Source organism: Hemitrygon akajei, chromosome 22 (genome assembly GCF_048418815.1).
Source record: "Hemitrygon akajei chromosome 22, sHemAka1.3, whole genome shotgun sequence".
Classification (NCBI taxonomy): domain Eukaryota; kingdom Metazoa; phylum Chordata; class Chondrichthyes; order Myliobatiformes; family Dasyatidae; genus Hemitrygon; species Hemitrygon akajei.
The window spans coordinates 55,832,802-55,858,118 of NC_133145.1; the positions used below are offsets into that span (position 1 = coordinate 55,832,802).

General features: G+C 40.5%; 1 protein-coding gene across 1 annotated transcript in view; it reads left to right on the forward strand.

Moving 5' to 3' along the window:
- Positions 1 to 25,317, forward strand: part of rptor (regulatory associated protein of MTOR, complex 1) — a 483,948-nt gene that overhangs the window by 139,736 nt on the left and 318,895 nt on the right. Inside the window, exon 5 of the mRNA XM_073026287.1 lies at positions 7,363 to 7,509. Coding sequence (XP_072882388.1) covers positions 7,363 to 7,509 — 147 coding nt within the window. The remainder of the gene's footprint in view (positions 1 to 7,362; positions 7,510 to 25,317) is intronic.

Genomic DNA, 25,317 nt, shown 5'->3' on the forward strand with positions numbered 1-25,317 from the left:
ATGTGCATCACAAAATGTGAGCTAAAAATAAAATTGGCACGCACATTCCATGACAGCGAATTGTTTATTCTGTTTCTCAGATATTTTGGTTGTGATCTGTGAATTACGTATCATATGGACGAATTTCCATTCCCTGAACTGCTATAATGTGGGGTTCTCTGAATTTAGTTTAAAGTCATTCAGTTCAATTCATTCACCAGCAAAGTGGTCATCATAGTTTTGTTCAGCATAAAATGGGCTAAGTTCAGGTTTGAATCGTTTTTAACCATGTGAGCTTTTAAATAAGACTTAAGCCAATGCACCTGATTGCAGCTTTGGGGTTCAGCCTAAAATATATCTGGAAGTTTCTATGCTCTCTTTACCCAGTGTGTCTTTGGATATATACTCTTCCCAGAGACATCCAGTTAGTCCTGTTTACTGTTCAATTTATTCAGATGGTAGAAGAGAAGCTTAGTGGCTAAATCCTGAAGTGATTGAAGTATATTTATGAAATGTAAAAACTGTGTTGCTTATAAAGAGGGATGATAAGATGTTCTAAATGTAGCCACCTGTATTGTTAGTATTTGTATTTGGGATGATGAGCATAATGCAAATGTTGATGAGGCTCCAGATTAGAGATCTATTCTGTAGTGCATGTTAAAAAATAAGGTAGATTTTAAAATTAGAAGATAATTTTGTATATATTTTGTCTTTATAATAAAACATTGTGCTGAACTTGCAACTGTTACAAAATGACCCATCAATAGCAATAGTAATCACAAAGGAACTGTGACTTGTGCATCGCGCAGTTACTGATGTTTCACACTCAGAACATAGACAGTACAGGAACAGGCCCTTTGGCCCACAATGTTGTGCCAAACCAAAGAAATCAGTAATCAAATGGCCAGCTAAACTAATCCCTTATGCCTACATAATGTTGATATTCTTCCATTTTCCTCAAATCCATGTTTCTATCTAAACGCCTCTTAAAAGTCTCCAATGTTTCTTTTCTCCTTGGAGCAACGGAGGATGAGAGGTGACCTGATAGAGGTGTACAAGATGATGAGAGGCATTGATCGTGTGGATAGTCAAAGGCTTTTTTCCAGGGCTGAAATGGTTGCCACAAGAGGACGCAGGTTTAAGGTGCTGGGGAGTAGGTACAGAGGAGATGTCAGGGGTAAGTTTTTTTTTACTCAGAGTGGTGAGTGCGTGGAATGGGCTGCCAGCAACGCTGGTGGAGCAGATACATTAGAGTCGTTTAAGAGACTTTTAGATAGGTACATGGAGCTTAGTAAAATAGAGGGCTATAGGTAAGCCTAGTAATTTCTAAGGTAGGGACATGTTCAGCACAACTTTGTGGGCCAAAGGGCCTATATTGTGCTGTAGGTTTTCTATGTTTCTGCCTCTACCACTGCCCCTGGCAATGCATTCCAGTCACCCACCGCTCTGTGTGTTTTAAAAAAATGACTTGCCTCTAGCGTATTCTTTGAAATTACCTCCTCTCGCCTTAAATACAGGCCCTGTGGTATTAGATATTTCAATCCTAGGATTAAGATGCTGTCTATTCTATCATTACCTCTCAATTTTATAAACCTCTATCAGATCTCCCAACAGCCTACACGGCTCCATAGAAAACAACCCAAGTTTGTCCAACCTCTCGTTATAGCACATGTCTTCTAATCCAAGCAATATCCTGGTAAACCTCTTCTGCACCCCCTCCAAATCCTTGACATCCTTCCTATAATGAGGTGAAGAATTATATGCAATGCTTCAGATGCAGTCTAACGAGAATTTTATAAAGCTGCAATGTAACTTCCTGAATTCTGAACTCTCTGCCTCAACTAATAAAGGCAAACATGCAATATGCTGCCTTAACCACCCTATCAGTCTGTGTAGCCACTTACAGAGAGCTGTGAAGTTGGGTCCCAAGTTCTCTCTGCTCATCAACACTGTTAAGGGTCTTGCCCTTACCAGTGTACTGTCTCTTTACATTTGACCAACCAAGGTTCAGCACTTCATATTTGATCGGGTTAAAACCCATCTGACATTTCTCCACCCATATCTGAAACTGATCTATATCCCGCTGTATCCTTTGCCCATCTGCTACGGTATCCACAACTCTACCAATCTTCTTATCATCTGCAAACTTACGAACCCACCTATCTACATTTTCATTCAGGTCATTGATATACATCACAAACTGCGGAGATCCCAGCACAGATCCCTGTGGAACACCATAAATCACAGACCTCCAGCTAGCAGAAGTCCTTTTGACCACTAGCCCCTGTCCTCTATGGGCAAGCCAGTTCTGAATCCAAGTGGGCAATTCACCATTGATCCCATGCATCTTAATCTTCTGGGTGAGCCGCCCATGAGGGACCTTGTCAAATGCCTTACTAGATTCCATGTAGACTACACCACAGCTCTGCCTTCATTTTTCACTCTCATCACCTCATCAAAAAGCCCACACAAAGTCATGCTGGCTCTCCCTAATTAGGCCATGGTTTCCCAAATGCTGATGAATCCAGCAACTTCCCTGCTACTGAAATGAGACTGAGGACTCAGTGGTCTATAGTTCCCAGGATTATCTCTGGTTCCCTTCTTCAACAATGGAACAAAATTAGCCAGCTCTCTGGGACCTCATTTGTGGCTAGAGAGAAGACATGATAGTGATGCAAACACAAGAATGCCTGGATCCCTATGAATGGCAACTTATTTCAAATTCTCAGCATTTGAAACATTTTAACTTTCTGTTTCAGTACTTAAATTCCCTTGGGTAGGGATTCTCAATCTGGGTCCGCAAACCTCTCGTTAATGCTAGGGGCCCATGGTATAAAAAAGGTTGGGAGCCCCTGCCCTAGAGCCTCATAACATTCTCCTTGCAACCCACATTACAACCTAGCTTTATCATATCAGCAAAAATATTTTTGATCTCTTCTTTCAAACCATTAATAAAGGTTCTAAACAGGTGGGGCTCCAGCAGCCAATAAAACTTGCAGCACTGTTCTGACCTCCTCCGGAAAAGTTTTAGGTTCACTTACCATCCTCAATGTATGATGCTATTGACCTTGAAAAACAATGTGAGTTAATTTGTTTAATAATCTCTTAGAAGCTATCTTATTTGAAGTCCTTCAGAAGTTCAGATGTGTTGCATTAATTAGTTTGCTCATATCTATTGTGCCAATTACAATGAAAGATTTGTCAAACATCACTTTCCTTTTATACTAACATGTTGTCCCATCCCAGCCTTCTTATTATTTTCCAGACGCACTTTGTCAGTTCCTTAATAAAATATTCTAACATATTCCTACCACTGCTATTAGGTTAACTTGTCTGCAGTTCCCATTCTCTCCCTTGCTTTTCTTAAATAGTGGAGTTACATTTTCTATCTTCCAGCCCGAGAGCTATTTTAGAATCTTCGGAATTTTATTAATAGAACACTAGTTACCGATCATTTCTGTAGCCACCGTCTTCTGCTGGCCCTGATCATTTATCATCTTTTAATCCCAGTTATTTCAGCATTATTTTTCTACTAATACAAAATTCTCTGAGCTTCTTGTGCTTGACCTATAGATCGCCACTATTTCTGGGAAGCTTTCAGTGCCCAATTTCATGAAGATGGACATGAAATATTTGGTTGATCTCTGTTAATTATTTACTTTCCAATGTAGTTTTTTTTTCTTTCTATGTATTTCCAGGAATGTCTTTTTCATAGACAGTCATGAAGTCATACAATAGCAGGCTCTTTAGTTTGTCACGACAACGCTGACTTTTGTAATTCGTCAATCCCTTTCATGTATGATGTGATTCCCACCTGACAGTTATTATATTCCACCTGCCTCTTCCATACCAATGCTTTATCCACTAAGTTTTGAAATTTTTTTTCTCTGGCAGTGTTCTTTTTTTTTCCTTTATCATGTTATCTTTGATGATACAGCTTGACAGCTTTTTTTTTTACCTTAAAAGAATATATATTACTTGAAAATTATGTATTTATTCTGGATTGGTAAACTTGTGTTAGGAGCTGTTTAACTGAAATGCATATGTGCATTGGTCACTTGTGGCTTTTGGTCACTTGCAAAGAACCAGATCACCTTTAGAAAATGACAAATTATATAACAGACAGGTCTAACCCTTTCCTCTGAAATGGAAGACTGTGTGGGAGGGAAGGGTTAGATTGATCTTTGAGTAGGTTAAAGGATCGGCACAACATCATGGGCTGAAGGACCTGTACGGTGCTGTAATGTTCTGTGTTCTGGGGTGATAACCTTTCAGTTGTGCATAACAAACTATAGTAATTAAACTACATCAAGTTTCCAAGATTTTGCTATTCTTTGTTTTTCAACTGGGAAAATGTCACATTTCCCATTTTGAAAGACTTTTGCAATTGGGTTTCTTGCAGATAAGGGGAATCTTTTGCATCATACTGCAGTCTGCTCAAATTATTTTATTAACTTGCATGTAATAAATAACCTGACTTTTACTGAGCAAGTTTGCAGATGAAACAAAACTGAGATTGGAAGATATAGTTTTGTAAGCTCAGTTTGTGCACTTGTGGAATTGATCACATCCTTTAAGTAGCATCTGTTGTAGATCCATTCTAATTTATTTATTTATGTATTTATTGAGATACAGCATGGAATAGGCCCTTCTGCCCCCTCAGGCCATGTTGCTCAGCAATCTCCCGATTTAATCCTGGCCTAATCATGGGACAATTTACAATGACCAACTAGCCTACTAACCAGTACATTTTTGGACTGTGGGAGGAAACCAGAGCACCCGGAGGAAACCCATGCGGTCATGGGGAGAAGGTACAAACTCCTTACAGGCAGCAGTGGGAATTGAACTTGGGTGGCCTGTATTGTAAAGCATCTTCCTAACCACTACACTACTGTGCCGCCTAACATCTAAAATGTTCCTAGTGGTCTGAGCATTTGAATTCTCTAGATTAATTCAATTGTTATTTGCGATACTTCAGTCCTTTCATGCAGACTTTTTTAATTGAAACCTTGATTTTTCACTACTGGGAAATATAGTTTTGATTTCTAAATTGGTCATGCAATAGGAAAGTGGTTATGTATTCAGAGGCCTAATGCAATTATACAAAATCATTAAGTCGGAAATTACAGTACTTTTGTTTAAGGGTATGATGCCAGTTTAGCAAACACTGGAAATGATGAAAACTAATAGAAATGAAAATGAAGCAGGCAGGTTTAGAAATAGGAACTTGTTGCCCTGTTTCCTGGCCTGGCCTTTATGGTATGAGACTCCAATCGCACAGTAATTGGCAATTGCAGGCTCGAAGGGCCGAATGGTCTACTTCTGCACCTATTGTCTATTGTCTAATTAGCCACTGCTGGATGTGAGGTAATGTGCAAATCATTTACATCATATCTGCTTTGAAGGAGGACACCATATGGTCTGCTGTGGCTCATGAAGAGTGCCCACTTCCCCCATTATGGAAATACTGCCCTCGCTATGGTTAACTGCAACTGAGAATGGAACAATTAAGTATTTAAGAGCCACTCTGATTGACATCTCCATGTTTAGAAATAAAATAATTTATTTTAATACTAATCTTTTAAAAATAGTTGTGTTCACTTGGTCTTAAAAGTTTTAACCAGAATTGTGTAATTGACTATATTTTTAAAGTTGATTTCTCTTCATAAAAAGACTGTGTGAGGAGTTTTATACAGACAGTCCCTGAGTTACGAATGTCTGACCTACAAACAACTTGTACTTATGAACGGAGGGAGGAGATAGATAGATAGATAGATAGATAGATACTTTATTCATCCCCATGGGGAAATTCAACATTTTTTCCAATGTCCCATACACTTGTTGTAGCAAAAACTCATTACATACAATACTTAACTCAGTAATAATATGATATGCATCTAAATCACTAACTCAAAAAGCATTAATAATAGCTTTAAAAAAAAAAAAAAAGTTCTTAGGTCCTGGCAGTTGAATTGTAAAGCCTAATGGCACTGGGGAGTATTGACCTCTTCATCCTGTCTGAGGAGCATTGCATCGACAGTAACCTGTCGCTGAAACTGCTTCTCTGTCTCTGGATGGTGCTATGTAGAGGATGTTCAGGGTTTTCCATAATTGACCGTAGCCTACTCAGCGCCCTTCGCTCAGCTACCGATGTTAAACTCTCCAGTACTTTGCCCACGACAGAGCCCGCCTTCCTTATCAGCTTATTAAGACGTGAGGCGTCCTTCTTCTTAATGCTTCCTCCCCAACACGCCACCACAAAGAAGAGGGCGCTCTCAACAACTGACCTATAGAACATCTTCAGCATCTCACTGCAGACATTGAATGACGCCAACCTTCTAAGGAAGTACAGTCGACTCTGTGCCTTCCTGCACAAGGCATCTGTGTTGGCAGTCCGCCACAGTCTGCCATTTTAAGTCGGATTATGACGCCATCTGCCTTTTTAAGTTGGAACACGAAGCTGTCCACCATTTTAAGTCATTGCCGTTAACACTGTGTTGAGTGTGTAACTTTGTATTTGGCTTAAATATTTCTTAGCAAGATTCACCCTGAACCTCCCCCCCCACCCCTTTACAGTCAGCACTGCCCCCACTTGTCCCATTTAACCTTTCTCAGTGCAGGTGGAGTTTATGACCCGGGGGAGCAGAGGACCTGCCGCCCGCAGCTACTGCTGTATTTTTTTTATTAAGTGCGATCGTGAAAGATAGCCAGATTGGAAATGCTGATCAAGTCAACTAGTTCCTAAAGAGAACTCTGATAGGCCATTCAGATGGTTCACTGCTGCTCAGCGATAGAACATAAAATCCACAGTTTTCTGTTCCATTGACGGAAAATGATCACGATTGAAAATAGAGTGGAAATAATATAGCAATTGGAAAGAGGTGAAATGCCATCGGTCATCGGAAAAGCTTTAGGCTACAGTCTGTCAATGATCAGAACAACTTTAAAAGATACAGATAAAGGATAAAGTGAGAATAATGGAGCATGTGAAAGGCCCTGCCCTGAAAGCTACAATTATTACTAAATAATTAACAGCGCAGTGGTTTATTTATTGAAATACATACATAAGTGTTTTATATGCATAGAAAGGTAAAGTATATATTATATACTAAAACAAATGTTTGACTAGCCAACACTAAATAATACCGGATGTACCTGTTTCGACTTACGTACAAATCCGACTTAAAGGCAGACTCAGGAAGGGAACTCGTTCGTAACCCGGGGACTGCTTGCATATTGAGTAGGTATGTTGATAAACTCTGAGAAGTTGCGGTATGAATGTACTTTTATTTTTAAAGCTGAACTTGCAATTGTTTGCTTGAAAGCTTTAACAGATGAGGACAGGTTTTCCATGCAACTAATATTTTCTTTCTTTTGTGACAGAACTATACTCAGTATATTCCGCTCTCCATTTATGACCTTCAAACTTGGATGGGCAGTCCCTCGATATTTGTGTATGACTGCTCAAATGCTGGGATCATTGTGAAGTCATTTAAGCAGTTTGCATTACAGAGAGAACAAGAGCTCGAGGTACGTAAACATGCTTTATCCTTAATGTTCCTATAACTAAAGAAAAAATTGTTACTATGAAGATTATAGCTTAATTTAAAATGTACTAAAATCCGGATCTTTGAAAATATTCAGCCATTTTTAATGCTCAGTTCTAATTTTTGTTATTTTATCATATCAACAAGAAGCAAAGTAACCAACCTATACAATTGGAAGAATGTTTTCTGTTTTGTTGTCATGGAGATTTAACAATCAAGAGGCTAAGACATAATATTCTGATGGTGAGCTATCAATTGTGTTCCTCTCTCACAGTGAATATGTATTCAGGCTTTTATGGCTATTGCAGAAGAAATCAAAGAATTCTGCCAACTTCTTTGTAAACAGTATTTACTCTACTCATTAAATTTGCAAATTTGTGTAATTTAATTGACACAGCAAGTGATACTGTTTCATAACACTGTCAGCACAACTTTATTTGTATTTTGCATATGTTCCTTAAGCAAACAGTCTGGATAAAAATCTAGGTTCTAGATGCTGAGTGTGTGGTGCTGATAGGGCTATAAACTATGGCATTTCCCCATAGAGCCTTTGTGGCAGCTGTACCAAGCGCAAAACCCTGAACAATAGTGTGTGCCAGGCCACAGCATTCGATTGTCCACAGTACAGCGCATTGACAACCAGCGGTCAAAGACAGGTCAAAGAGCACACAGCTTGAGGTGTATGATTAAGAGGGAGCACTGTTGTCAAAATTATAGTTCTTGTGTTACCTCACCTGTATACTCCATCCAGTTCTATGCTTTGCACATTTGGTTAATTGGATCTGATGGTGAAGAGGAACCTCTTGCCAATGAATGTGTCCTTGCTCTTGTCCCTGAAGTCAGATTGAATTGGTCACAGGTGCACAACAAGCAGTAGGCAATCAATTTGAATGCCTTCATTGCATCGGATCATCAGCCCTTCTATGCCTGAATCCTTTGTGGAGGATGTGGCAAAGTCTCCCACTCAACACATAAAACAGAGAGGGCTCAATTAAAAATAACTGCAGATGCTGAAAATCTGAAAAATAGGAAGTTCAGTTAACATTGTGTGTTTTTTCACCTGAAACATTAATTCTGTTTCTCTTGCTGCCTGATCTGCTGAATGTTTTCAGATCTTCTACTTTTAGTTTGGAGGAAACTGGGCAGCTTTGTGTAACTTCAGATTTCAGTAGGAATCTATTTCCCACCATTAGATTGGATGTGCCACATCCACAGTTGCAAGACAAAGTTTGTGAGCCCTTTGCAATTACCTGATTTTTTGCATTAATTACTCCTAAAATGTGGCCTGATCTTCATCTAAGTCACAATAATAGACAAACACAACCTATCTAAACTGACAACACACAAACAGTTGTACTTTTCATGTCTTTATTGAACACATTGTTTAATTATTCACAGTCCAGGCTGGAAAAAGTTTGTGAACCCTGGTATTTAACTCTGGTAGAACCTCCTTTAGCAGCACTAACCTCCACCAATCATTTCCTGTCACTGCTGATCAGATTTGCACAACGGCGAGGAGCATCTCTAAAATTCTTTTTCTGAGGCCCACTAAAAGTTCTTCTGATCGAGGCATGGTGTACATAAACAGATCTTTCTTGAGAAGGGCAGGTCCTGTCAGTAACCTGACTTTCTTTGTTTTTTTTTAATAGGACACGGTGCCTCTACAACCCACACCTCCAATCTCATCTCATTAATTGGAACACCTGACTCCAAATAGTTTTTGGAGAAGCCATTACCCCAGTTCACATACTTTTTTGAACGTAGATTATGATTGTTTAAATGGTGTACTCAATATTGACAAGAAGAAATATAATTGTTTGTGTGTTTGTCTATTATTGTGACTTAGATGAAGATCAGACCAGATTAGAAGATGAGAAGATCAGATTAATTATGAGCAATTAATGCAAGTAATTGCAAAGAATTCACAAACTTTTTTCTTGCAACTATCCAGTTGCTTGTTCCTTCCAGAGCCCCATTTGCCCATCATGCGGGTGGGTGATATTCTGTCAAGGGCCTTTTCCTGATCCAGGCAGATTCAGCAAGTGCCCACTCCTCTGACCTTTATATAGGTGATTGCATCACTGAATAGTGCAAGGCTGTTGGGCAATTTCCTACTGGGTGGAGTGCAGCTCTGATCTGGATGAATCACCACCCCCAGAGCAGACTTGATTGGGATGACTTTGGACAGAATCTTGTATTCCATGCTAAATTGGTCAGAAATTTCTTATCTCATCTTTCTCTACTTTTTGAATGCAGATGAGTGTGATGTTAGCTTTCGTCACGAACTCATAGATAGTGCCAGTTTGAAGCATAATACTATGCTCTTCAACAGCTCTGGCCAAGTCTTACGAGATACGGCCAAGTTGGCACACTTTTGATTCCAGATTCTGTTAACTTTTCTTTCAAAATATGCACTTTCCTCATAAAGATACAGAACTTTCAAGCAATACTTTCATAATAAGCCATTTTATTCCAGTTGCTCAACATTAGCACATATTGGTTGTCAATATTAAGATCATATGATGTAGGAGCAGAATTAGGCCATTCAGACTACATTCAAACTATCGAGTTTGTTCCACTATTCTAACATGGATGATCTATTATTCCTCTCAACCCCATTCTCTTGCCTTCACTCTGTAACCTTTGTTGCTCCAACAAACCGGGAACCTATCAACTTTCACCTTTACAGCTGTATGCGGCAATGAATTCCACAAATTCACTACCCTCTGGCTAAAGAAATGCCTCCTCACCTCTGTCCTACAAGAACATCCCTCTGTTCTGAACCTGTACCCTCTGGTCCTGGACTCCCCCACTGTAGGAAACAATCTCTCCACATCCACTTCCTCTCGGTCTTTCTATATTTGATAGATTTCAAAGAGATGCTCTCCTCATTTGCAACCATAAAGTTATAGGTTATGGAGTTTAATCCAGATTTCAACCAATATGTGTGAATGACATGAGGTCTTTGAAGTAGGCCCTTCAGCATGGACCTTAAGCCATGTTAGTTCACAGCATCTTTTTCCAGCACTCCAGTAGAACGCAGATTTAGAGGGATATAGGCAAATAGGTATAGATTAGGTGCCACCATGGTTGGCATGGATGAGTTGGGCCAAAGGGCCTGTTTTCATTTTGTGCTACGCTTTGATTTTATTGATGAGCTTGAATGGAGTATCTTTATACAATAAACACTTCCACCCCTGCCACTATCTCTTTAGCTTTGATGACAAAATTGTCTCCAGAGCAGAGTTTCCAAACTGGAAGAATTGTTCCTTGGCCTCCTGATCAGGTTGCCTAAATCTGGGCTACCAACGTGACCACTGCGGATGGTTGCTGAAGTGCAGTAAGCTGAACTGTAGCTGGTAGTTGCCTTGATCTTGGCGAAGTAACAGAACATTGCAAGACTTAAGCACAAGAATTTCTGCAGATGCTGGAAATCCAGATTAACACATACAAAATGCGGAAGGATCTCAGCAGATCAGGCAGCAACTAGGGGGAGGAATAAAGAGGCAATGTTTTCCACCGAGTCCCTTCATCAGGACAGTAATCTTTCATTGCACAGTGCTTCTGATGCCTCCTATACCTTTAGTGTTAATGTGGTTAGTTTCTTTGTTGTCGCATGCTCATTTTTTGAAATGCTGCACTTGCCCAGGACTGAGGTACAAGATTTTTTTAATACTTTGACTGCGGTGGAGAAGGCAGCAATGTTTTTGGGGCAGAATCTGTACAATAAGTGTAGTTTCATTTTGATCTTTTTTGGTGCTGCTTGCAGTTTTCTGGAGGTGAGGTGCAGGGATTACTGCACTGAATCTAGTTGCCAGGGGTGCTGAGATTTTCTTTGGAGCCCGTCTTTGCTTTTAATGCCCTAAAATTGGGGAGCACTGTCAATTGTTTTGTTTTCTATCACAAGTCTTTACCTTGTGGAACATTTCATTGTCTGGTCACTCAGCCCTCAAAATCTGGACAGCAAAGATCATACATTATTCTTTAGCAACTACCGCTCAGCATTCAGTATCTTCACCCTCGCAAAACTAATCGATAAGCTTCAATTGGATCCTCTATTTCCTTGCTTGCAGACCCCAGTCAGTTTGGATTGGCAATAGCATCTTCTGCATGATCTCCATCATGTGCACCACAAGGCCTCCTGCTCTATTTTATACTTACAAGGCATTACCTTAGAGGTTCACATACTTCCTTGATCCTAGACTGTGATTGTTTAAATGATGTACTCATTATTGATGAAAAGAATTGTTTGTGTGTTTTAGTTTAGGCAGATTGTGGTTGTCTATTATTGTGGCTTAGATGAAGATCAGACCACATTTTTATGAGTAATTAATGCAGAATATGAGATAATTGCAAAGGGTTCACAAACATTTTCTTGCAACTTTTTGTTGACTGGTTGTGTCATGGTCTGGTATGGAAACACCAATGCCCTTAAATGGAACATTCCATAAAAAGTATTGGATACGGCCCAGTCCGTCATGGATAATGCCCTCCCCACCAATGAGCACATCTGTACAGAGGAAAGCAGCATGCATCATCAAGGACTGCCACTACCCAGGCCGTGCTCGCTTCTTGCTGCTGTCATCAGGAAGAAGCTACGGGAGCCTCAGGACCCCACAGGAACAATTATTACCCTCAACCATTAGGCTCTTGAACCAGTGGGGATAACTTCACTCAACTTCAATTGCCCCATCACTGAACAATGGACTCACTTTCAAGGATTCTTTATCTCATGTTCTCGATATTTATTGCTTATTTATTTATTATTATTTATTTTTTCTTTTGTATTTGCACACTTTGTTGTCTTTTGCACATGGTTGTTTGTTTGTCCTTTGGGTGCCATCTTTCATTGATTCTAATATGTTTCTTGGATTTGTTGAGTATGCCTGCAAGAAAATTAATCTCAGGGTAGCATATGGTGACATAGATGTACCGGTACTTTGATAATAAATTTACTTTGACTGTGAACTTTCCCTATGTAGTCTGTTCCCTACTAACAACTGTCTAGGAACTCTTTAGAGAAGTTGCCACTGTTGCACTGCAGTATCTCCAGACATTGGCACCATGAGACTTTGCAGGCTTTTCTTTTCCTCCCTTCAGTAAACTGGCTCACTTCTGCCCCTGATTGTTTTTGTTCTAGTCTGCAGTCTCTGCACTGGATTTAGAGGCGATTTTGGGAGTTTCTACCATAGCTCCTTCACGCTGCTGGTTGCTCTGTGTTTTCATCCTCCTCGCCATACTGCTGCTGTCTGTGTGACACTGGGTTTCTTCGGAAGAAGATGTGAATACTGCAGTCTTCTCTGCAGTTTCCTCATCTCACTACTTGGGCATTGCATTGATTTCCGTTTGGGCAGACTCACCACATTGGTTCTCAGCAGTGTAGTGTTTTGTAACCTCTCCCCACTGTCTACACTTTCAGCAGGCAATAAACTATTTCATGCCTAGAGTTGCTGTAGGGTTGGCACACTCTGGGTTCACCTTGGCAGTGACTTTTATCACTGGAGTAATAGGAAGACAGGTGGATGGCACTGCCAGTCTATCTAGCATGCCCATATGAATAGCATAAACTCGAGATTCTGCAGGTGCTGATCCTGCTGAAAGGTCTTGGCATGAAACTTCGACTCTTTACTCCTCTCCATAGATGCTGCCTGAGTTCCTGCAGCAATTTGTGTGTGTTACATAGAAATAGCATTTCCTTGAACGATGTTCTTCTCTGCTTCTTGAACACGAGGCCATCAAAGAGAGATACATGTCGACACTGAGTGTTTGTCCTGATAAGATTGGGAAGACAGCCTTCACAGTTAGCAGTGGTGAGGGTATTTTCACATCCTTCTCCTCAAAAGATTTCAGCATCTTCAGACAGCCATCCACATTTTGAAAAGTTACATCAAAATACATACCTTGAGAGAAATAAGACCATAAGATATAGGAGCAGAAGTAGGCCATTTGGTCCATTGAATCTGCTCTGTCATTCAATCATGGGCCGATCCAATTCTTCCAGTCATCCCCACTCCCCTGCCTTACCCTTTGATGCCCTGGCTAATCAAGAACCTATCTATCTCTGCCTTAAATGCACCCAATGACTTTGCTGCACAGTCGCTCGTGGCAACAAATTCCACAGATTTACCACCCTCTAACTAAAGTAATTTCTCTGCATCTCTGTTCTAATTGGATGTTCTTCAATCCTGAAGTTGTGCCCTCTTGTCCTAGAACCCCCTATATGGGAATAACTTTGCCATATCTAATCTGTTCAGGCCTTTTAACATTTGGAATTGTTCTTTGAGATCCCCCCTCATTTACCTGAACTCCAAGAGCTGCCAGACGTTCCTCATACGGTAACCCTTTCATTCCTGGAATTATTCTCGTGAATCTTCTCTGAACCCTCTCCAATGTCGGTATATCCTTTCTAAAATAAGGAGCCCAAAACTGCACACAATACTCCGTGTGGTCTCACGAGTGCCTTAGAGAGCCTCAACATCACATCCCTGCTCTTATATTCTATACCTCTAGAAATGAATGCCAACATTGCATTCGCCGCCTTCACCACTGACTCAATCTGGAGGTTAACCTGTAGGGTATCCTGCACAAGGACTCCCAAGTCTCTTTGTATCTCTGCATTTTGAATTCTCTCCCCATCTAAATGATAGTCTGCGTGTTTATTTCTTCCACCAAAGTGCATGATCGTACACTTTCCAACATTGTATTTCATTTGCTACTTCTTTGCCCATTCTCCTAAACTATCTAAGTCTCTCTGTAGGCTCTCTGTTTCCTCAACACTACCTGCTCCTCCATCTATCTTTGTATCATCATCAAATTTAGCCACAAATCCATTAATCCCATCATCCAAGTCATTGACGTACATCGTAAAAAGCAGCGGTCCCAACACCGACCCCTATGGAACTCCACTGGTAACCGGCATCCAGCCAGAATAGAATTTCTTTATTCCCACTCTCTGTTTTCTGCCAAGCATTACGAGCAATGCTCCACCCATGCTAGTAACTCCCCTATAATTCCATGGGCTCTTATCTTGCTAAGCAGCCTCATGTGCAGCACCTTGTCAAAGGCCTTCTGAAAATCCAAGTACACCACATCTACTGCATCTCCTTTGTCTACCCTGCATGTAATTTCCTCAAAAAATTGCAGTAGGTTTGTCAGACAAGATTTTCCTTTCAGGAAATCATGCTGGCTTTGGCCTATCTTGTCATGTGCCTCCAGGTACTCCATAATCTCATCCCTAACAATCGATTCCATCAAGTTCCCAACCACTGACATCAGGCTAACAGGTCTATAGTTTTCTTTCTGCTACCTTCCACCCTTCTTACATAGTGGAGTAACATTTACAATTTTCCAGTCATCTGGTACAATGCCAGAATCTATCGATTCTTGAAAGATCATCGTCAATGCCTCCACAATCTCTCCAGCTATTTCCTTCAGAACCCGAGGGTGCATTCCATCAGGTCCAGAAGATTTATCCACCCTCAGACCATTAAGCTTCCTGAGCACCTTCTTAGTCATAATTTTCACTGACTCTACTTCAGTTCTCCAATACTCTTGAATGTCTGGTATACTGCAAATGTCTTCCACTGTAAAGACTGATGCAAAATATGCCATCTCTGTCTCTCTCATTACAATATCTCCAGAGTCATTTTCTATTGGTCCTATATCTACCCTCAACTTTCTTTTATTCTTTATATACTTAAAAAAGCTTTTAATGTCTTCTTTGATATTAGTCACCAGCTTTCTTTCATAATTCATCTTTTCCTTCATAATGACTTTCTTAGTTTCCTTCTGCAAGTTTTTAAAAGCTTCCCAGTCCTCTATCTTCCCACTAGCTTTGCATTCCTTGTATGCCCTCTCTTTTGCTTTTACTTTTGCTCTGACTTCACTTGTCAGTCATGGTAGTGTCCTTCCATTGGAAAATTTCTTCTAATTTGGAATATATCTTTGTCTTGCACTTCCCTCATTTATCGCAAGGATTTTTCAGTGCAAGGATTTCTTTTGGTCTGAAGCTGCTTGCCTAAAGCCATAACACAAATGAGAGAAGATCTGTAGATGCTGGAAATCTTAAGCAACACACACAAAATGCTGGAGGAACTCAGCAGGCCAGGCAGCATCCATGGAAAAGAGCACATTGCTGAAGGGTCTCAGCCTGCTGAGTTCCTCCAACATTTTGCGTGTGTTGCTAAAAGCGGCAAGTTCTTCAAAGATCCTTTTTTCCCAAGGTGCTTTAATAGACTTTGCATGAATAGAAATGGAGTTCCACTCTGGCTAGATATCTCCTATTGCCATGGCAAATTACAATTATAATCTCTTCCCTGCTGTATTAACAGCTCTTGAAAAAATTTTCCAACCCTGGCAGTCTTTCCTGCCAGTTAAGTTTCTGTCGATCTATTCTTACATTTATTAAATCTGAATGAAATTAGAATGGGAGATGCAAGATTGAAGAGACAGTGATATCACATGGGCACAACACCCTGTGGTAATAGTGGAGTAATATATGGTAGTAATTTCATGCATGCATTCGCTCAGACAACAGCTTATGATTCATTGGACTTTACGATTTTGGCTTTTATTGTGAACCTTGAGAATCTTTGATTAAAATGATTTTTTTTGCATAAATTGAATCTCAGTGTCATTATTCTAATATTCACTTGTTATGCAAGCTCAGCATTTATCCTTGCACATAATTTTCTTTGCAGTTTATAAATTCCAAGTTTCTCTGACTTAGTTTCCTCAGTCAATGTAGAATGAATGCCAATGGAATGGAAAGTGCATTGTTTAATATGTTTTCTATTTCATGGTACTTTCTGTTATGAGTCATCAGGCTTTATATATTGAATCTAGATGACAGAAAGGATTTTTCTGGAAACCTTTCATTCTCACCCAGTTGTTTTAACTACTTTTGTACAACATCAAATATCATGTAGAGTTTTGAAGTTAATGCGGTGGAATTTTTTTGTTGAGGTTATGTAGATTGAAATCTATCATCCTTCAGCAAATAGGAGCCATGAGGTGCTGACAGCAGCATGTGCTGGATACAGAGACAATCCATTCAACGCGATGTTGTCCATGAAGATATTCAGTAAAGTTCAGCAAGGTATGCGCTGCCACAAGAAAGCAGCATTGGTCGTTGAAGATCCCCACCATCGAGGCCATGTCCTCTTCTCGCTACTACTGTCGGGCAGGAGGGACAGAAGAATTGGGTACCAAACTACCAGGTTCAGGAACAACTATTACCCTCCAGCCATCATACTCCTGCACCAGGATGGATACCTTCAGTCACACTACGGTGAACTTGTTCTCTCACCTACTGGGTCACTTTCAAGGACACTTATTCTCAGTAGTATTTTTATTTGCACAGTTAGTCTTTTGTGTTGGCGCGTGGCCTAGTGGATAAGGCATCGGTCTAGTGATCTGAAGGTCAGTGGTTTGAGCCCCAGCTGAGGCGGCATGTTATGTCCTTGAGCAAGGCACTTAACAACACATTGCTCTGTGACCACACTGGTGCCAAGTCCTGGTGCCCTTCCCTTGGACAACATCGGTGGCGTGGAGAGGGGAGTTGCAGCTTGGGCAACTGACGGTCTCCCATACAACCCTGCCCAGACCTGCGCACTGGAAACCTTTCAAGGCGCAAATCCACGGTCTCACGAGACTAACAGATGCCTAGTCTTCTTTTGTATGCTGGTTGTTTGTCAGTCTTTGTTTATGTAAGGTTTTTCATAAAAATTCTATTTTGCTCATGATTGCCTGCAAGAAAATGAATCTCAGGGTAGTATGTTGTAACATATATATGCTGATAATAACTTTACTTTGCACTTTGAACTGGAGGGGTTGGATGCTGCTGCTGAGATGTGAATAAGGGATCAGTGGGTATTTGAGGTGACTGAAGGTGAAACGAGCACATAAAAAGCAGAGTTAGATGGATGTAGCAAGTTGGGGTAGCAATGCGGCTACCTTGTATGTGTGGGATTGGTAAGCTTATTCTTGTTTTGATTTTTTATCTCCTTTCCCCCGCCCCCAGCAGAGGACTTTTTCTGACACGTTTTTTTTTGTACTTTGGCTTTGAAGGACTGCAGCAGTTCAAGAAGCTGGCTCACTACTGCCTCCGCTAGAGCATGGGGCAAGTTTTCCTTTACACATAAATTGATGGGTGCCTGGAATGCACTGTTGTGTGCTGATGTTGCCAGAATCATAAAGGCATTCAAGAAGCTCAGGCACATTTATATGCAGGGAATAGAGGGCTATGGGCATTGTGTTGCAGAAGGGATTAGTTTAGCTAGACGTTTAACCACTGGTTTAATCAGTTTGGCACAAGATCATGAGTCAAAGGGCCTGTTTCTGTGCTCTACTGTTCTGTGTTCCAAGAGTCCATTTGACTTCATTGAATCAGCATTGTGTTTAATATTACTGACACTAAATTTGTTGTTTTGCAGCAGCAATACATAGAAAAGATATATTACAATAAGATATATTCTAATTTATTGTTTTGCAATATATGTATATATAATTATATTAAATAAGCAGTGCAAAAAGAGAGCAAAATGTTAGTGAGGTTTCTTCATTGTCCCTCTGGAAATCTGATGGCACAGCTGTTCCTAAAACACTGAGTGGGTGTCTTCAGGCTCCCACTCCTCCTCCTCCTCCTCCCTGATGGTAGCAGTGAGAAGAGGGCATGTCCTCCTGGGTGATGGGGATCCTTAATGATGGACGCTGCCTTTTTGAGGCATTGCTTTTTGAAGATGTCCTTCATGCTGTGGAGGCTAGTGCCCTTGATGGAGCTGACTGAGTTTGCGACCTTCTGCAGCATTTTCCAATCCTGTGCAGTGGCCCCTCCATACCAGACAGTGATGCAAGCAGTTTGAATGTTCTCCAGTGGCTCTAGTCATCAAAAATTCCCACTGTCACTTCCCCGGTCTCTTTACCCTTTTAAATTTATCCAGGTCAACAACTCATTACATTTCAGTTAATGCTTTTTAATATTCCCCTTGCCTAAATATTCTGCAGCCGTAAACATCAAACACAGCTGATGCATTACTGCAAAGAAAATCTCCTTTAACAAAGACATGCTCATACATTGTCTCAGTACTGCAGAGTCTCCTAAGAATTACAAAACCAATGAGCTTTGTAGTTGTTGAACAGAAACATGTGCATCATTTACAATCATCACACAATTGAACCAAACTGGTCATCGTAGTTTACAGTTGCAATTTTATGGCTTTTCATTAATGAAAGATTAAGGAATTTATTTGATGTTTGAGATTTAATTTTATTGTAATTTTGTCCAGATGTTTGGACTAGAGTGTGTGTATCATGAAGGCAGGTTGAGTGAGCTCGGGCTTTTCTGGGAGGATGAGAGGTGACTTGACAGAGGAGTATAAGATGATAAGAGGCATAGATTGAGTGGATAACCCAAGACTATTTCCTAAGGTGGTAATTGCTAATATGAGGGGGCATGACTTTAAGGTAATTGGGGGAAAGTATAAGGGAGTAGATTTCAGAGGCAAGTTCTTTACACAGAGAGTGATAGGTGCATGAAATGTTCTCCTAGGGATGTTGGTAGAGGCAGATACATTAGGTATACTGAAGAAACTCAGGTTTACTGATGAAGACCATGGAGCGGCTGATAATACAGAATCTGAGGCCACAAACCAGGCACGCCCAGGATCCTCTTCAGTTTGCGTATAAGGAGAAGGTGGGAGTGGAGGATGCTATCACGTATTTGCTGCACAAATCACTCTCTCACCTAGAGGGGGTCAGTTGTGCTGTGAGGATTACATTCCTTGACTTCTCTAGTGCCTTTAACACCATCCAGCCCAAGATCTTAAGGCACAAACTAACGGAGATGGGAGTAGACTCTCACATGGTGGATTGGATAGTGGACTACTTGACAGATAGACCTCAGTATGTGCGGTTGGGAGACTGTAGGTCTGACACGGTGGTCAGCAGCACAGGAGCGCCGCAGGGAACCGTACTCTCTCCGGTCCTGTTCACCCTGTACACATCAGACTTCCAATATAACTCGGAGTCCTGCCATGTGCAGAAGTTCGCTGATGACACGGCCATAGTGGGGTGTGTCAGGAATGGACAGGAGGAGGAGTATAGGAAACTGATACAGGACTTTGTGATATGGTGCAACTCAAACTACCTGCGTCTCAATATCACCAAGACCAAGGAGATGGTGGTGGACTTTAGGAGATCTAGGCCTCATATGGAGCCAGTGATCATTAATGGAGAATGTGTGGAGCAGGTTAAGACCTACAAGTATCTGGGAGTACAGTTAGACGAGAAGCTAGACTGGACTGCCAACACAGATGCCTTGTGCAGGAAGGCACAGAGTCGACTGTACTTCCTAAGAAGGTTGGCGTCATTCAATGTCTGTAGTGAGATGCTGAAGATGTTCTATAGGTCAGTTGTGGAGAGCGCCCTCTTCTTTGTGGTGGCGTGTTGGGGAGGAAGCATTAAGAAGAGGGACGCCTCACGTCTTAATAAGCTGGTAAGGAAGGCGGGCTCTGTCGTGGGCAAAGTACTGGAGAGTTTAACATCGGTAGCTGAGCGAAGGGCGCTGAGTAGGCTACGGTCAATTATGGATAACTCTGAACATCCTCTACATAGCACCATCCAGAGACAGAGAAGCAGTTTCAGCGACAGGTTACTATCGATACAATGCTCCTCAGACAGGATGAAGAGGTCAATACTCCCCAATGCCATTAGGCTTTACAATTCTACCGCCAGGACTTAAGAATTTTTTAAAAGCTATTATTAATGCTTTTTGAGATAGTGATTTAGATGCATATCATATTTTTTTTACTGAGTTAAGTATTGTATGTAATTAGTTTTGCTACAACAAGTGTATGGGACATTGGAAAAAAAGTTGAATTTCCCCATGGGGATGAATAAAGTATCTATCTATCTATCTATCTATCTAAAAGGTCAGCAGATCGTCATTGGTCATAGAGCTGTACTGTGCTGTAATGTTCTGTGTTCTACTAACATTCAGTAAACCATTTAAACAGAGTAGGTGATAGACAAATGGAAGGCTGCATGGGAGGGAAGGGTTGGATTGGTTTTGTTTTAGTTCCTTAATGCTGCTTGTAGCGGATCGGGCAGCAACCTTGCTGTTCCTTTAGCATTGTCTGTTTTTTATGAGGCCGAGTGCTGACTTGATGCTCAACCCAGCACAGATAGAAAGCCTGCAGGGAGCCGCCTGGATTCGAACTTGGGACCACTCAAGGTCCAGTGCAGATACACTATTCCACCAGCTGGCTAGATTGATCTTAGAGTAGGTTAAAAGGTTATCAGAAGAACATGGGTCAAAGGGCTGTAATGTGCTATGTTCTACTAACAGTCAGTTAAACCATTTACTCATGTATTTTGGTAGTTGTAGAGATGCTACTGGAATCTTGCTAAGCTGGCTGTCTTTGTTTATCATTTGAACCAAGTCCAGGTTTATATGTGAAGGAAAATTTACTGCAGTCTATATGTGGTTGCTAGTTGCAATTGTCAAATATCTATTTCTTGTCTTAAGTGGTGAACCGTTAAATTTGAGCTGTTGCAGTATGTGAAGGAGCATTAGTGATTTATGCTTGTTTATTATTCATTTCTTGTTGATTGTCGATTGAAAAGTTATGGTGTACTCTATTTATTCAGCCATTCAAATATGCCTCAAGCACTCTGGTGCCAATTGGCATCTCTTTTTGTCCGCATAAAAGTAAAGTGTGACATGCATTCTTCACATTATTGCACACATCCAGGATTTTGTTTTCACAATGAATGAAACACAGCCATCTTTTATTAGCTTATAGATAAAAGTACAACCATGACATTTTTCAAATCGTTATAATCTATGAAGTGTCCTCAAAAGCTGCTCTAAGGAACAGTTTTGATGGATGTTTTCATTTGATCTGAGTAGGAGTGAATTGCGTTTAAATTGTAAACATCTTATTGTAGGCGTGTAGCAATTATTCGTGTTTCATCATCAGTGTCCTTTAATTCAGTATATAGAATTAAAATTGTTAGGCACTCTAATTTGTTTGTACAAAAGTAAATTCTGTGGCAAACTCAAAATTTATACCTGGTTTAACTGACTTCCCTGGTCTACTGTGTGTGTCTACCATAAGTTTTTTCAGTCTTCACCTCAATTAATTACCCTCCTGACCCTCTAAATTGATTGCTCTCCAATCTCTTTTAATCTTAAATCATGTTCTGTAAAACTCCAGTAATCTACATATTATTTCATAATCTATATATATTTTCCCTGACATATTTAGTTGTTTGCCTGTTCTCCATCTCCCTCTGGTGCTCCCCCCCCCCCTTTTCTTTCTCCTGAGGCCTCCCGTCCCATGATCCTTTCCCTTCTCCAGCTCTGTATCACTTTCGCCAATCACCTTTCCAGCTCTTAGCTTCATCCCACCCCCTCCGGTCTACTCCTATCATTTTGCATTTCCCCCTCCCCCCTCTACTTTCAAATCTCTTACTATTTTTCCTTTCGGTTAGTCCTGACGAAGGGTCTCGGCCCAAAACGTCGACGTCACTTCTCCCTATAGATGCTGCCTCGCCTGCTGTGTTCTACCAGCATTTTGTGTGTGTTGTTGTAGTAATCTACAGCCTGACTTCAGATATCTTGTTTGGTTGGTGCCTGGCTCACCACATGATGTTTGCAACTTCCACTCACCAGATCCCTATGTCATATAAAGATAAAATGAAGATTAGCTTTATTTATCACATGTACATTGGAACATACCATGAAATACCTCACTTATGGCGTCAAATCTTATTAGAAGGTTGTGCTGGGCAGCCTGCGTGTGTCGCAATGCCTCCGGCACCAGTATTGCATGCCCATAACTCACCGATTAACCCTAACCCTTTGAAACATGGAAGGAAACCATTGCACCTGGAGGAAACCCATGCAGTCATTGAGACAACATACAAACTTCTTACAGGCAGTGATGGGAATTGCACCCCGATTGTTGATCGCTGGCTGGCGCTGTAAATCATCTTGAATGTTACAATGAAAATGATGATTTGGAGGATGCAATCATCAACGGCATTGTATAAGGGCAGTCGTTTATCTGCTCTGGGTGCCTGTACTGATTTTATTCAATTACAATCAAAAGAACATGATACTGATGAATTCCACTGTTGATAAGTATTAGGAACTAATGAACAGTTTTAGAGTACTGCAGTAGTATTTGTAGTGTTCTAATTTGTTCTGTATTTCATTTAAATACATAATTTGTTACTCTGCCTTTTTTTTTTACATGCTTTTAATAATACACCTTTTTAACTATTTCCGTGACGCTTGGGCTAATTGGGCTAAAATGTCCTGGTCATGATGTGTCCTAATGAACTGAAATCCACTGCATATATATTTCTTGTAATTTATAGTATTTTTTAATATACAGTACTGCTGCCGCAGAACGATGTATTTTTGTACATAAGTCAGTGATATTAAACCTTATTCTGATTCTCTGGAATTCTCCACCAAGAATCACTTGGGAGTACTTCCTCATACAAGCTGTGGCAACTCAAGGCAGGGCCTTGAAAACAGTTAGGATGGACAGTAAATGTCCTCCACATCAATAGCTCTTGCATCAGTTAGATAAATTTGCCTGCAGATGTATCCTGCTGTGCAAAATAAGGCGTTACATTCATGAACAAGTTGATCATTATTCAGAACTTTGTCTGACCTAATTTCTTGCAGTTTTGTGGTCTGTCTTATGTTTTGACTTCCCCTTACACTGTTAGATCTTTCTTGAGTATATTTTGTTCAAATAACTCTTTGGAACTAAATATGAAATTTTTTAGTGAGGCTTCCATGAATCAAGATAGTTACATTTGCCATAAGGATTAGTGTCGGATGCTCATTAACATCTTCCATGCTGTCATGGTGTAAAGTCATTGATGTTGACGTAGTATGGGTACTGAGGGCATGGTGTACTTTTGAATATGGGTATTAACTGAGCTACTCTGTACACTAGTTTGGCACATGACTCTTTGGTGGGGGTGTTGGGGGGGGGGTCAATCTCATTGAAACCTATTGAATATTGAAATGCCTAGATGGAGTCTAGGACTTGAGGGCACTGTCCTAGAAAAGAAGGATGTCTCTTTAGAACAGAGATGAGGAAGAATTTCTTTAGATGAGGGTAAATATGTGGAGTTCATTGCCACAGATAGTTGTGGAGGCCAACTCACTGGGTATATTTAAAGCGGAGGTTAACAGGTTCTCGATTAGTAAAAGATTATAGGAAGAAGGCAGGGGAATGGGGTTGAGAGGAAAAAAATAAATTAATCATGATGGAATGACGGAGCAGACACGATGGGTTGCATGGCCTAATTTTGCTCTTATGTCTTAAGGTCTACGACAAGGTTTTCCAAATGTTTTAATGGACCAATACCATTAATCAAGGGGTCTGTGGGCCCCAGGCTGGGTTCCCCTGGTTGAGGACAATATTTATACCTCAGTTTTCCTGGCCTTTTCTATGTGCTTCCTAATGATTTCCACATCTCAACAATGCCTCCAGTTTGCCAGTGCATCATTTGCAGTAATCACCATCCCATACTTTTTAGAAAAATGTATTCTGTTTAAACCTAAGCTAGAGTTTCATTCTATCTACAGCACAGTTGAACCTGTGGAAAAGATTGGTATTTTAAGGTGCAATCTTTGACATTTCTTAAAATGTCTTCATATGACCTGCAGCCAACATTCTGCTGCACAGCTCTGTGCCTGTAACCTTATGGAATAATGATGTGTTCTTCACTTTGACAGACTGGGGCACTCAGAACAACATTTTATATGTTCAGTCCTCTTGGTTTGTGTTAGGGTAGCCAACATCAGAGAGACAATACAACATTAATGATGTTCATTTGCTGGTTGTGGTACAGACTGTGGAATTTTAAGTACTTTAGTTTTGAGGTTGTGGTCAGATGGCCATTTCTTTATTTCTTTCCTGACTGAATAAAAATTCAAGAAAGCCAGATGAGCATTTTCAGGCAACATCACTTTCTTTGTTTGAAAACCCAATGCACAAAGATTTTTTTTTAAAAAAAAAATGTGAAGATGATTAATTCTATAATGAGCAATGATGGTTGATTCATGCTGCTCTACTAGTCTACCATTAAGCATCTTACTCCCTTCTGGAAGAAGAATCCTTTTGATTGGTATTCCTTTGTGCTTTTGGTTAAACATGAGTGCTCATGATTTCTTCTGAGAGGCAGTTTCCAACTGAAGCAATGCATATTTCATAATCTTCGAGAATACTTTGCTAGAAGTGAAATGCACCAACGCTGAATTCTGCTGTGAAGCAGAAAACTTCATGTTTCCACAATTCACTGTGAAACTAAAGAACCCTCCTCATCTCTCTTCAGCTTGGTATGTCCAATTAGCTGAATTTATTCCTTCTCCATTATAACTTATTTTGCTCAGGAAATAAGTTTTTTTTTTGCTCTGGAGGGTGATTGCACAATGATTCCTTGGCCCACTGACAGCAAAAGAGAGAAATTAAAACAGTAAACAATCTTGGCCTTGAGGGGACATGTGAAGAGGTTGTGTAGTAAGCGCATGATCTGGGTATTAGAAGAGTATTCAGTGCTGGAAATATGATAATGAACAATGAAAGGTGGTAAAATTCTGCATGTTTTACAGTATGTGTATTGTTCTGATGTTAATCAGAGATTAATATTTCACTCCACATTTGAAATACTGAGATTGTTAAGGTTGTTATAGTCGGGGGTGGTAATAGGGACAAGCTTCCACGACCTACTAAATGGTACCAACGGCGTGCGCCTCAAATAG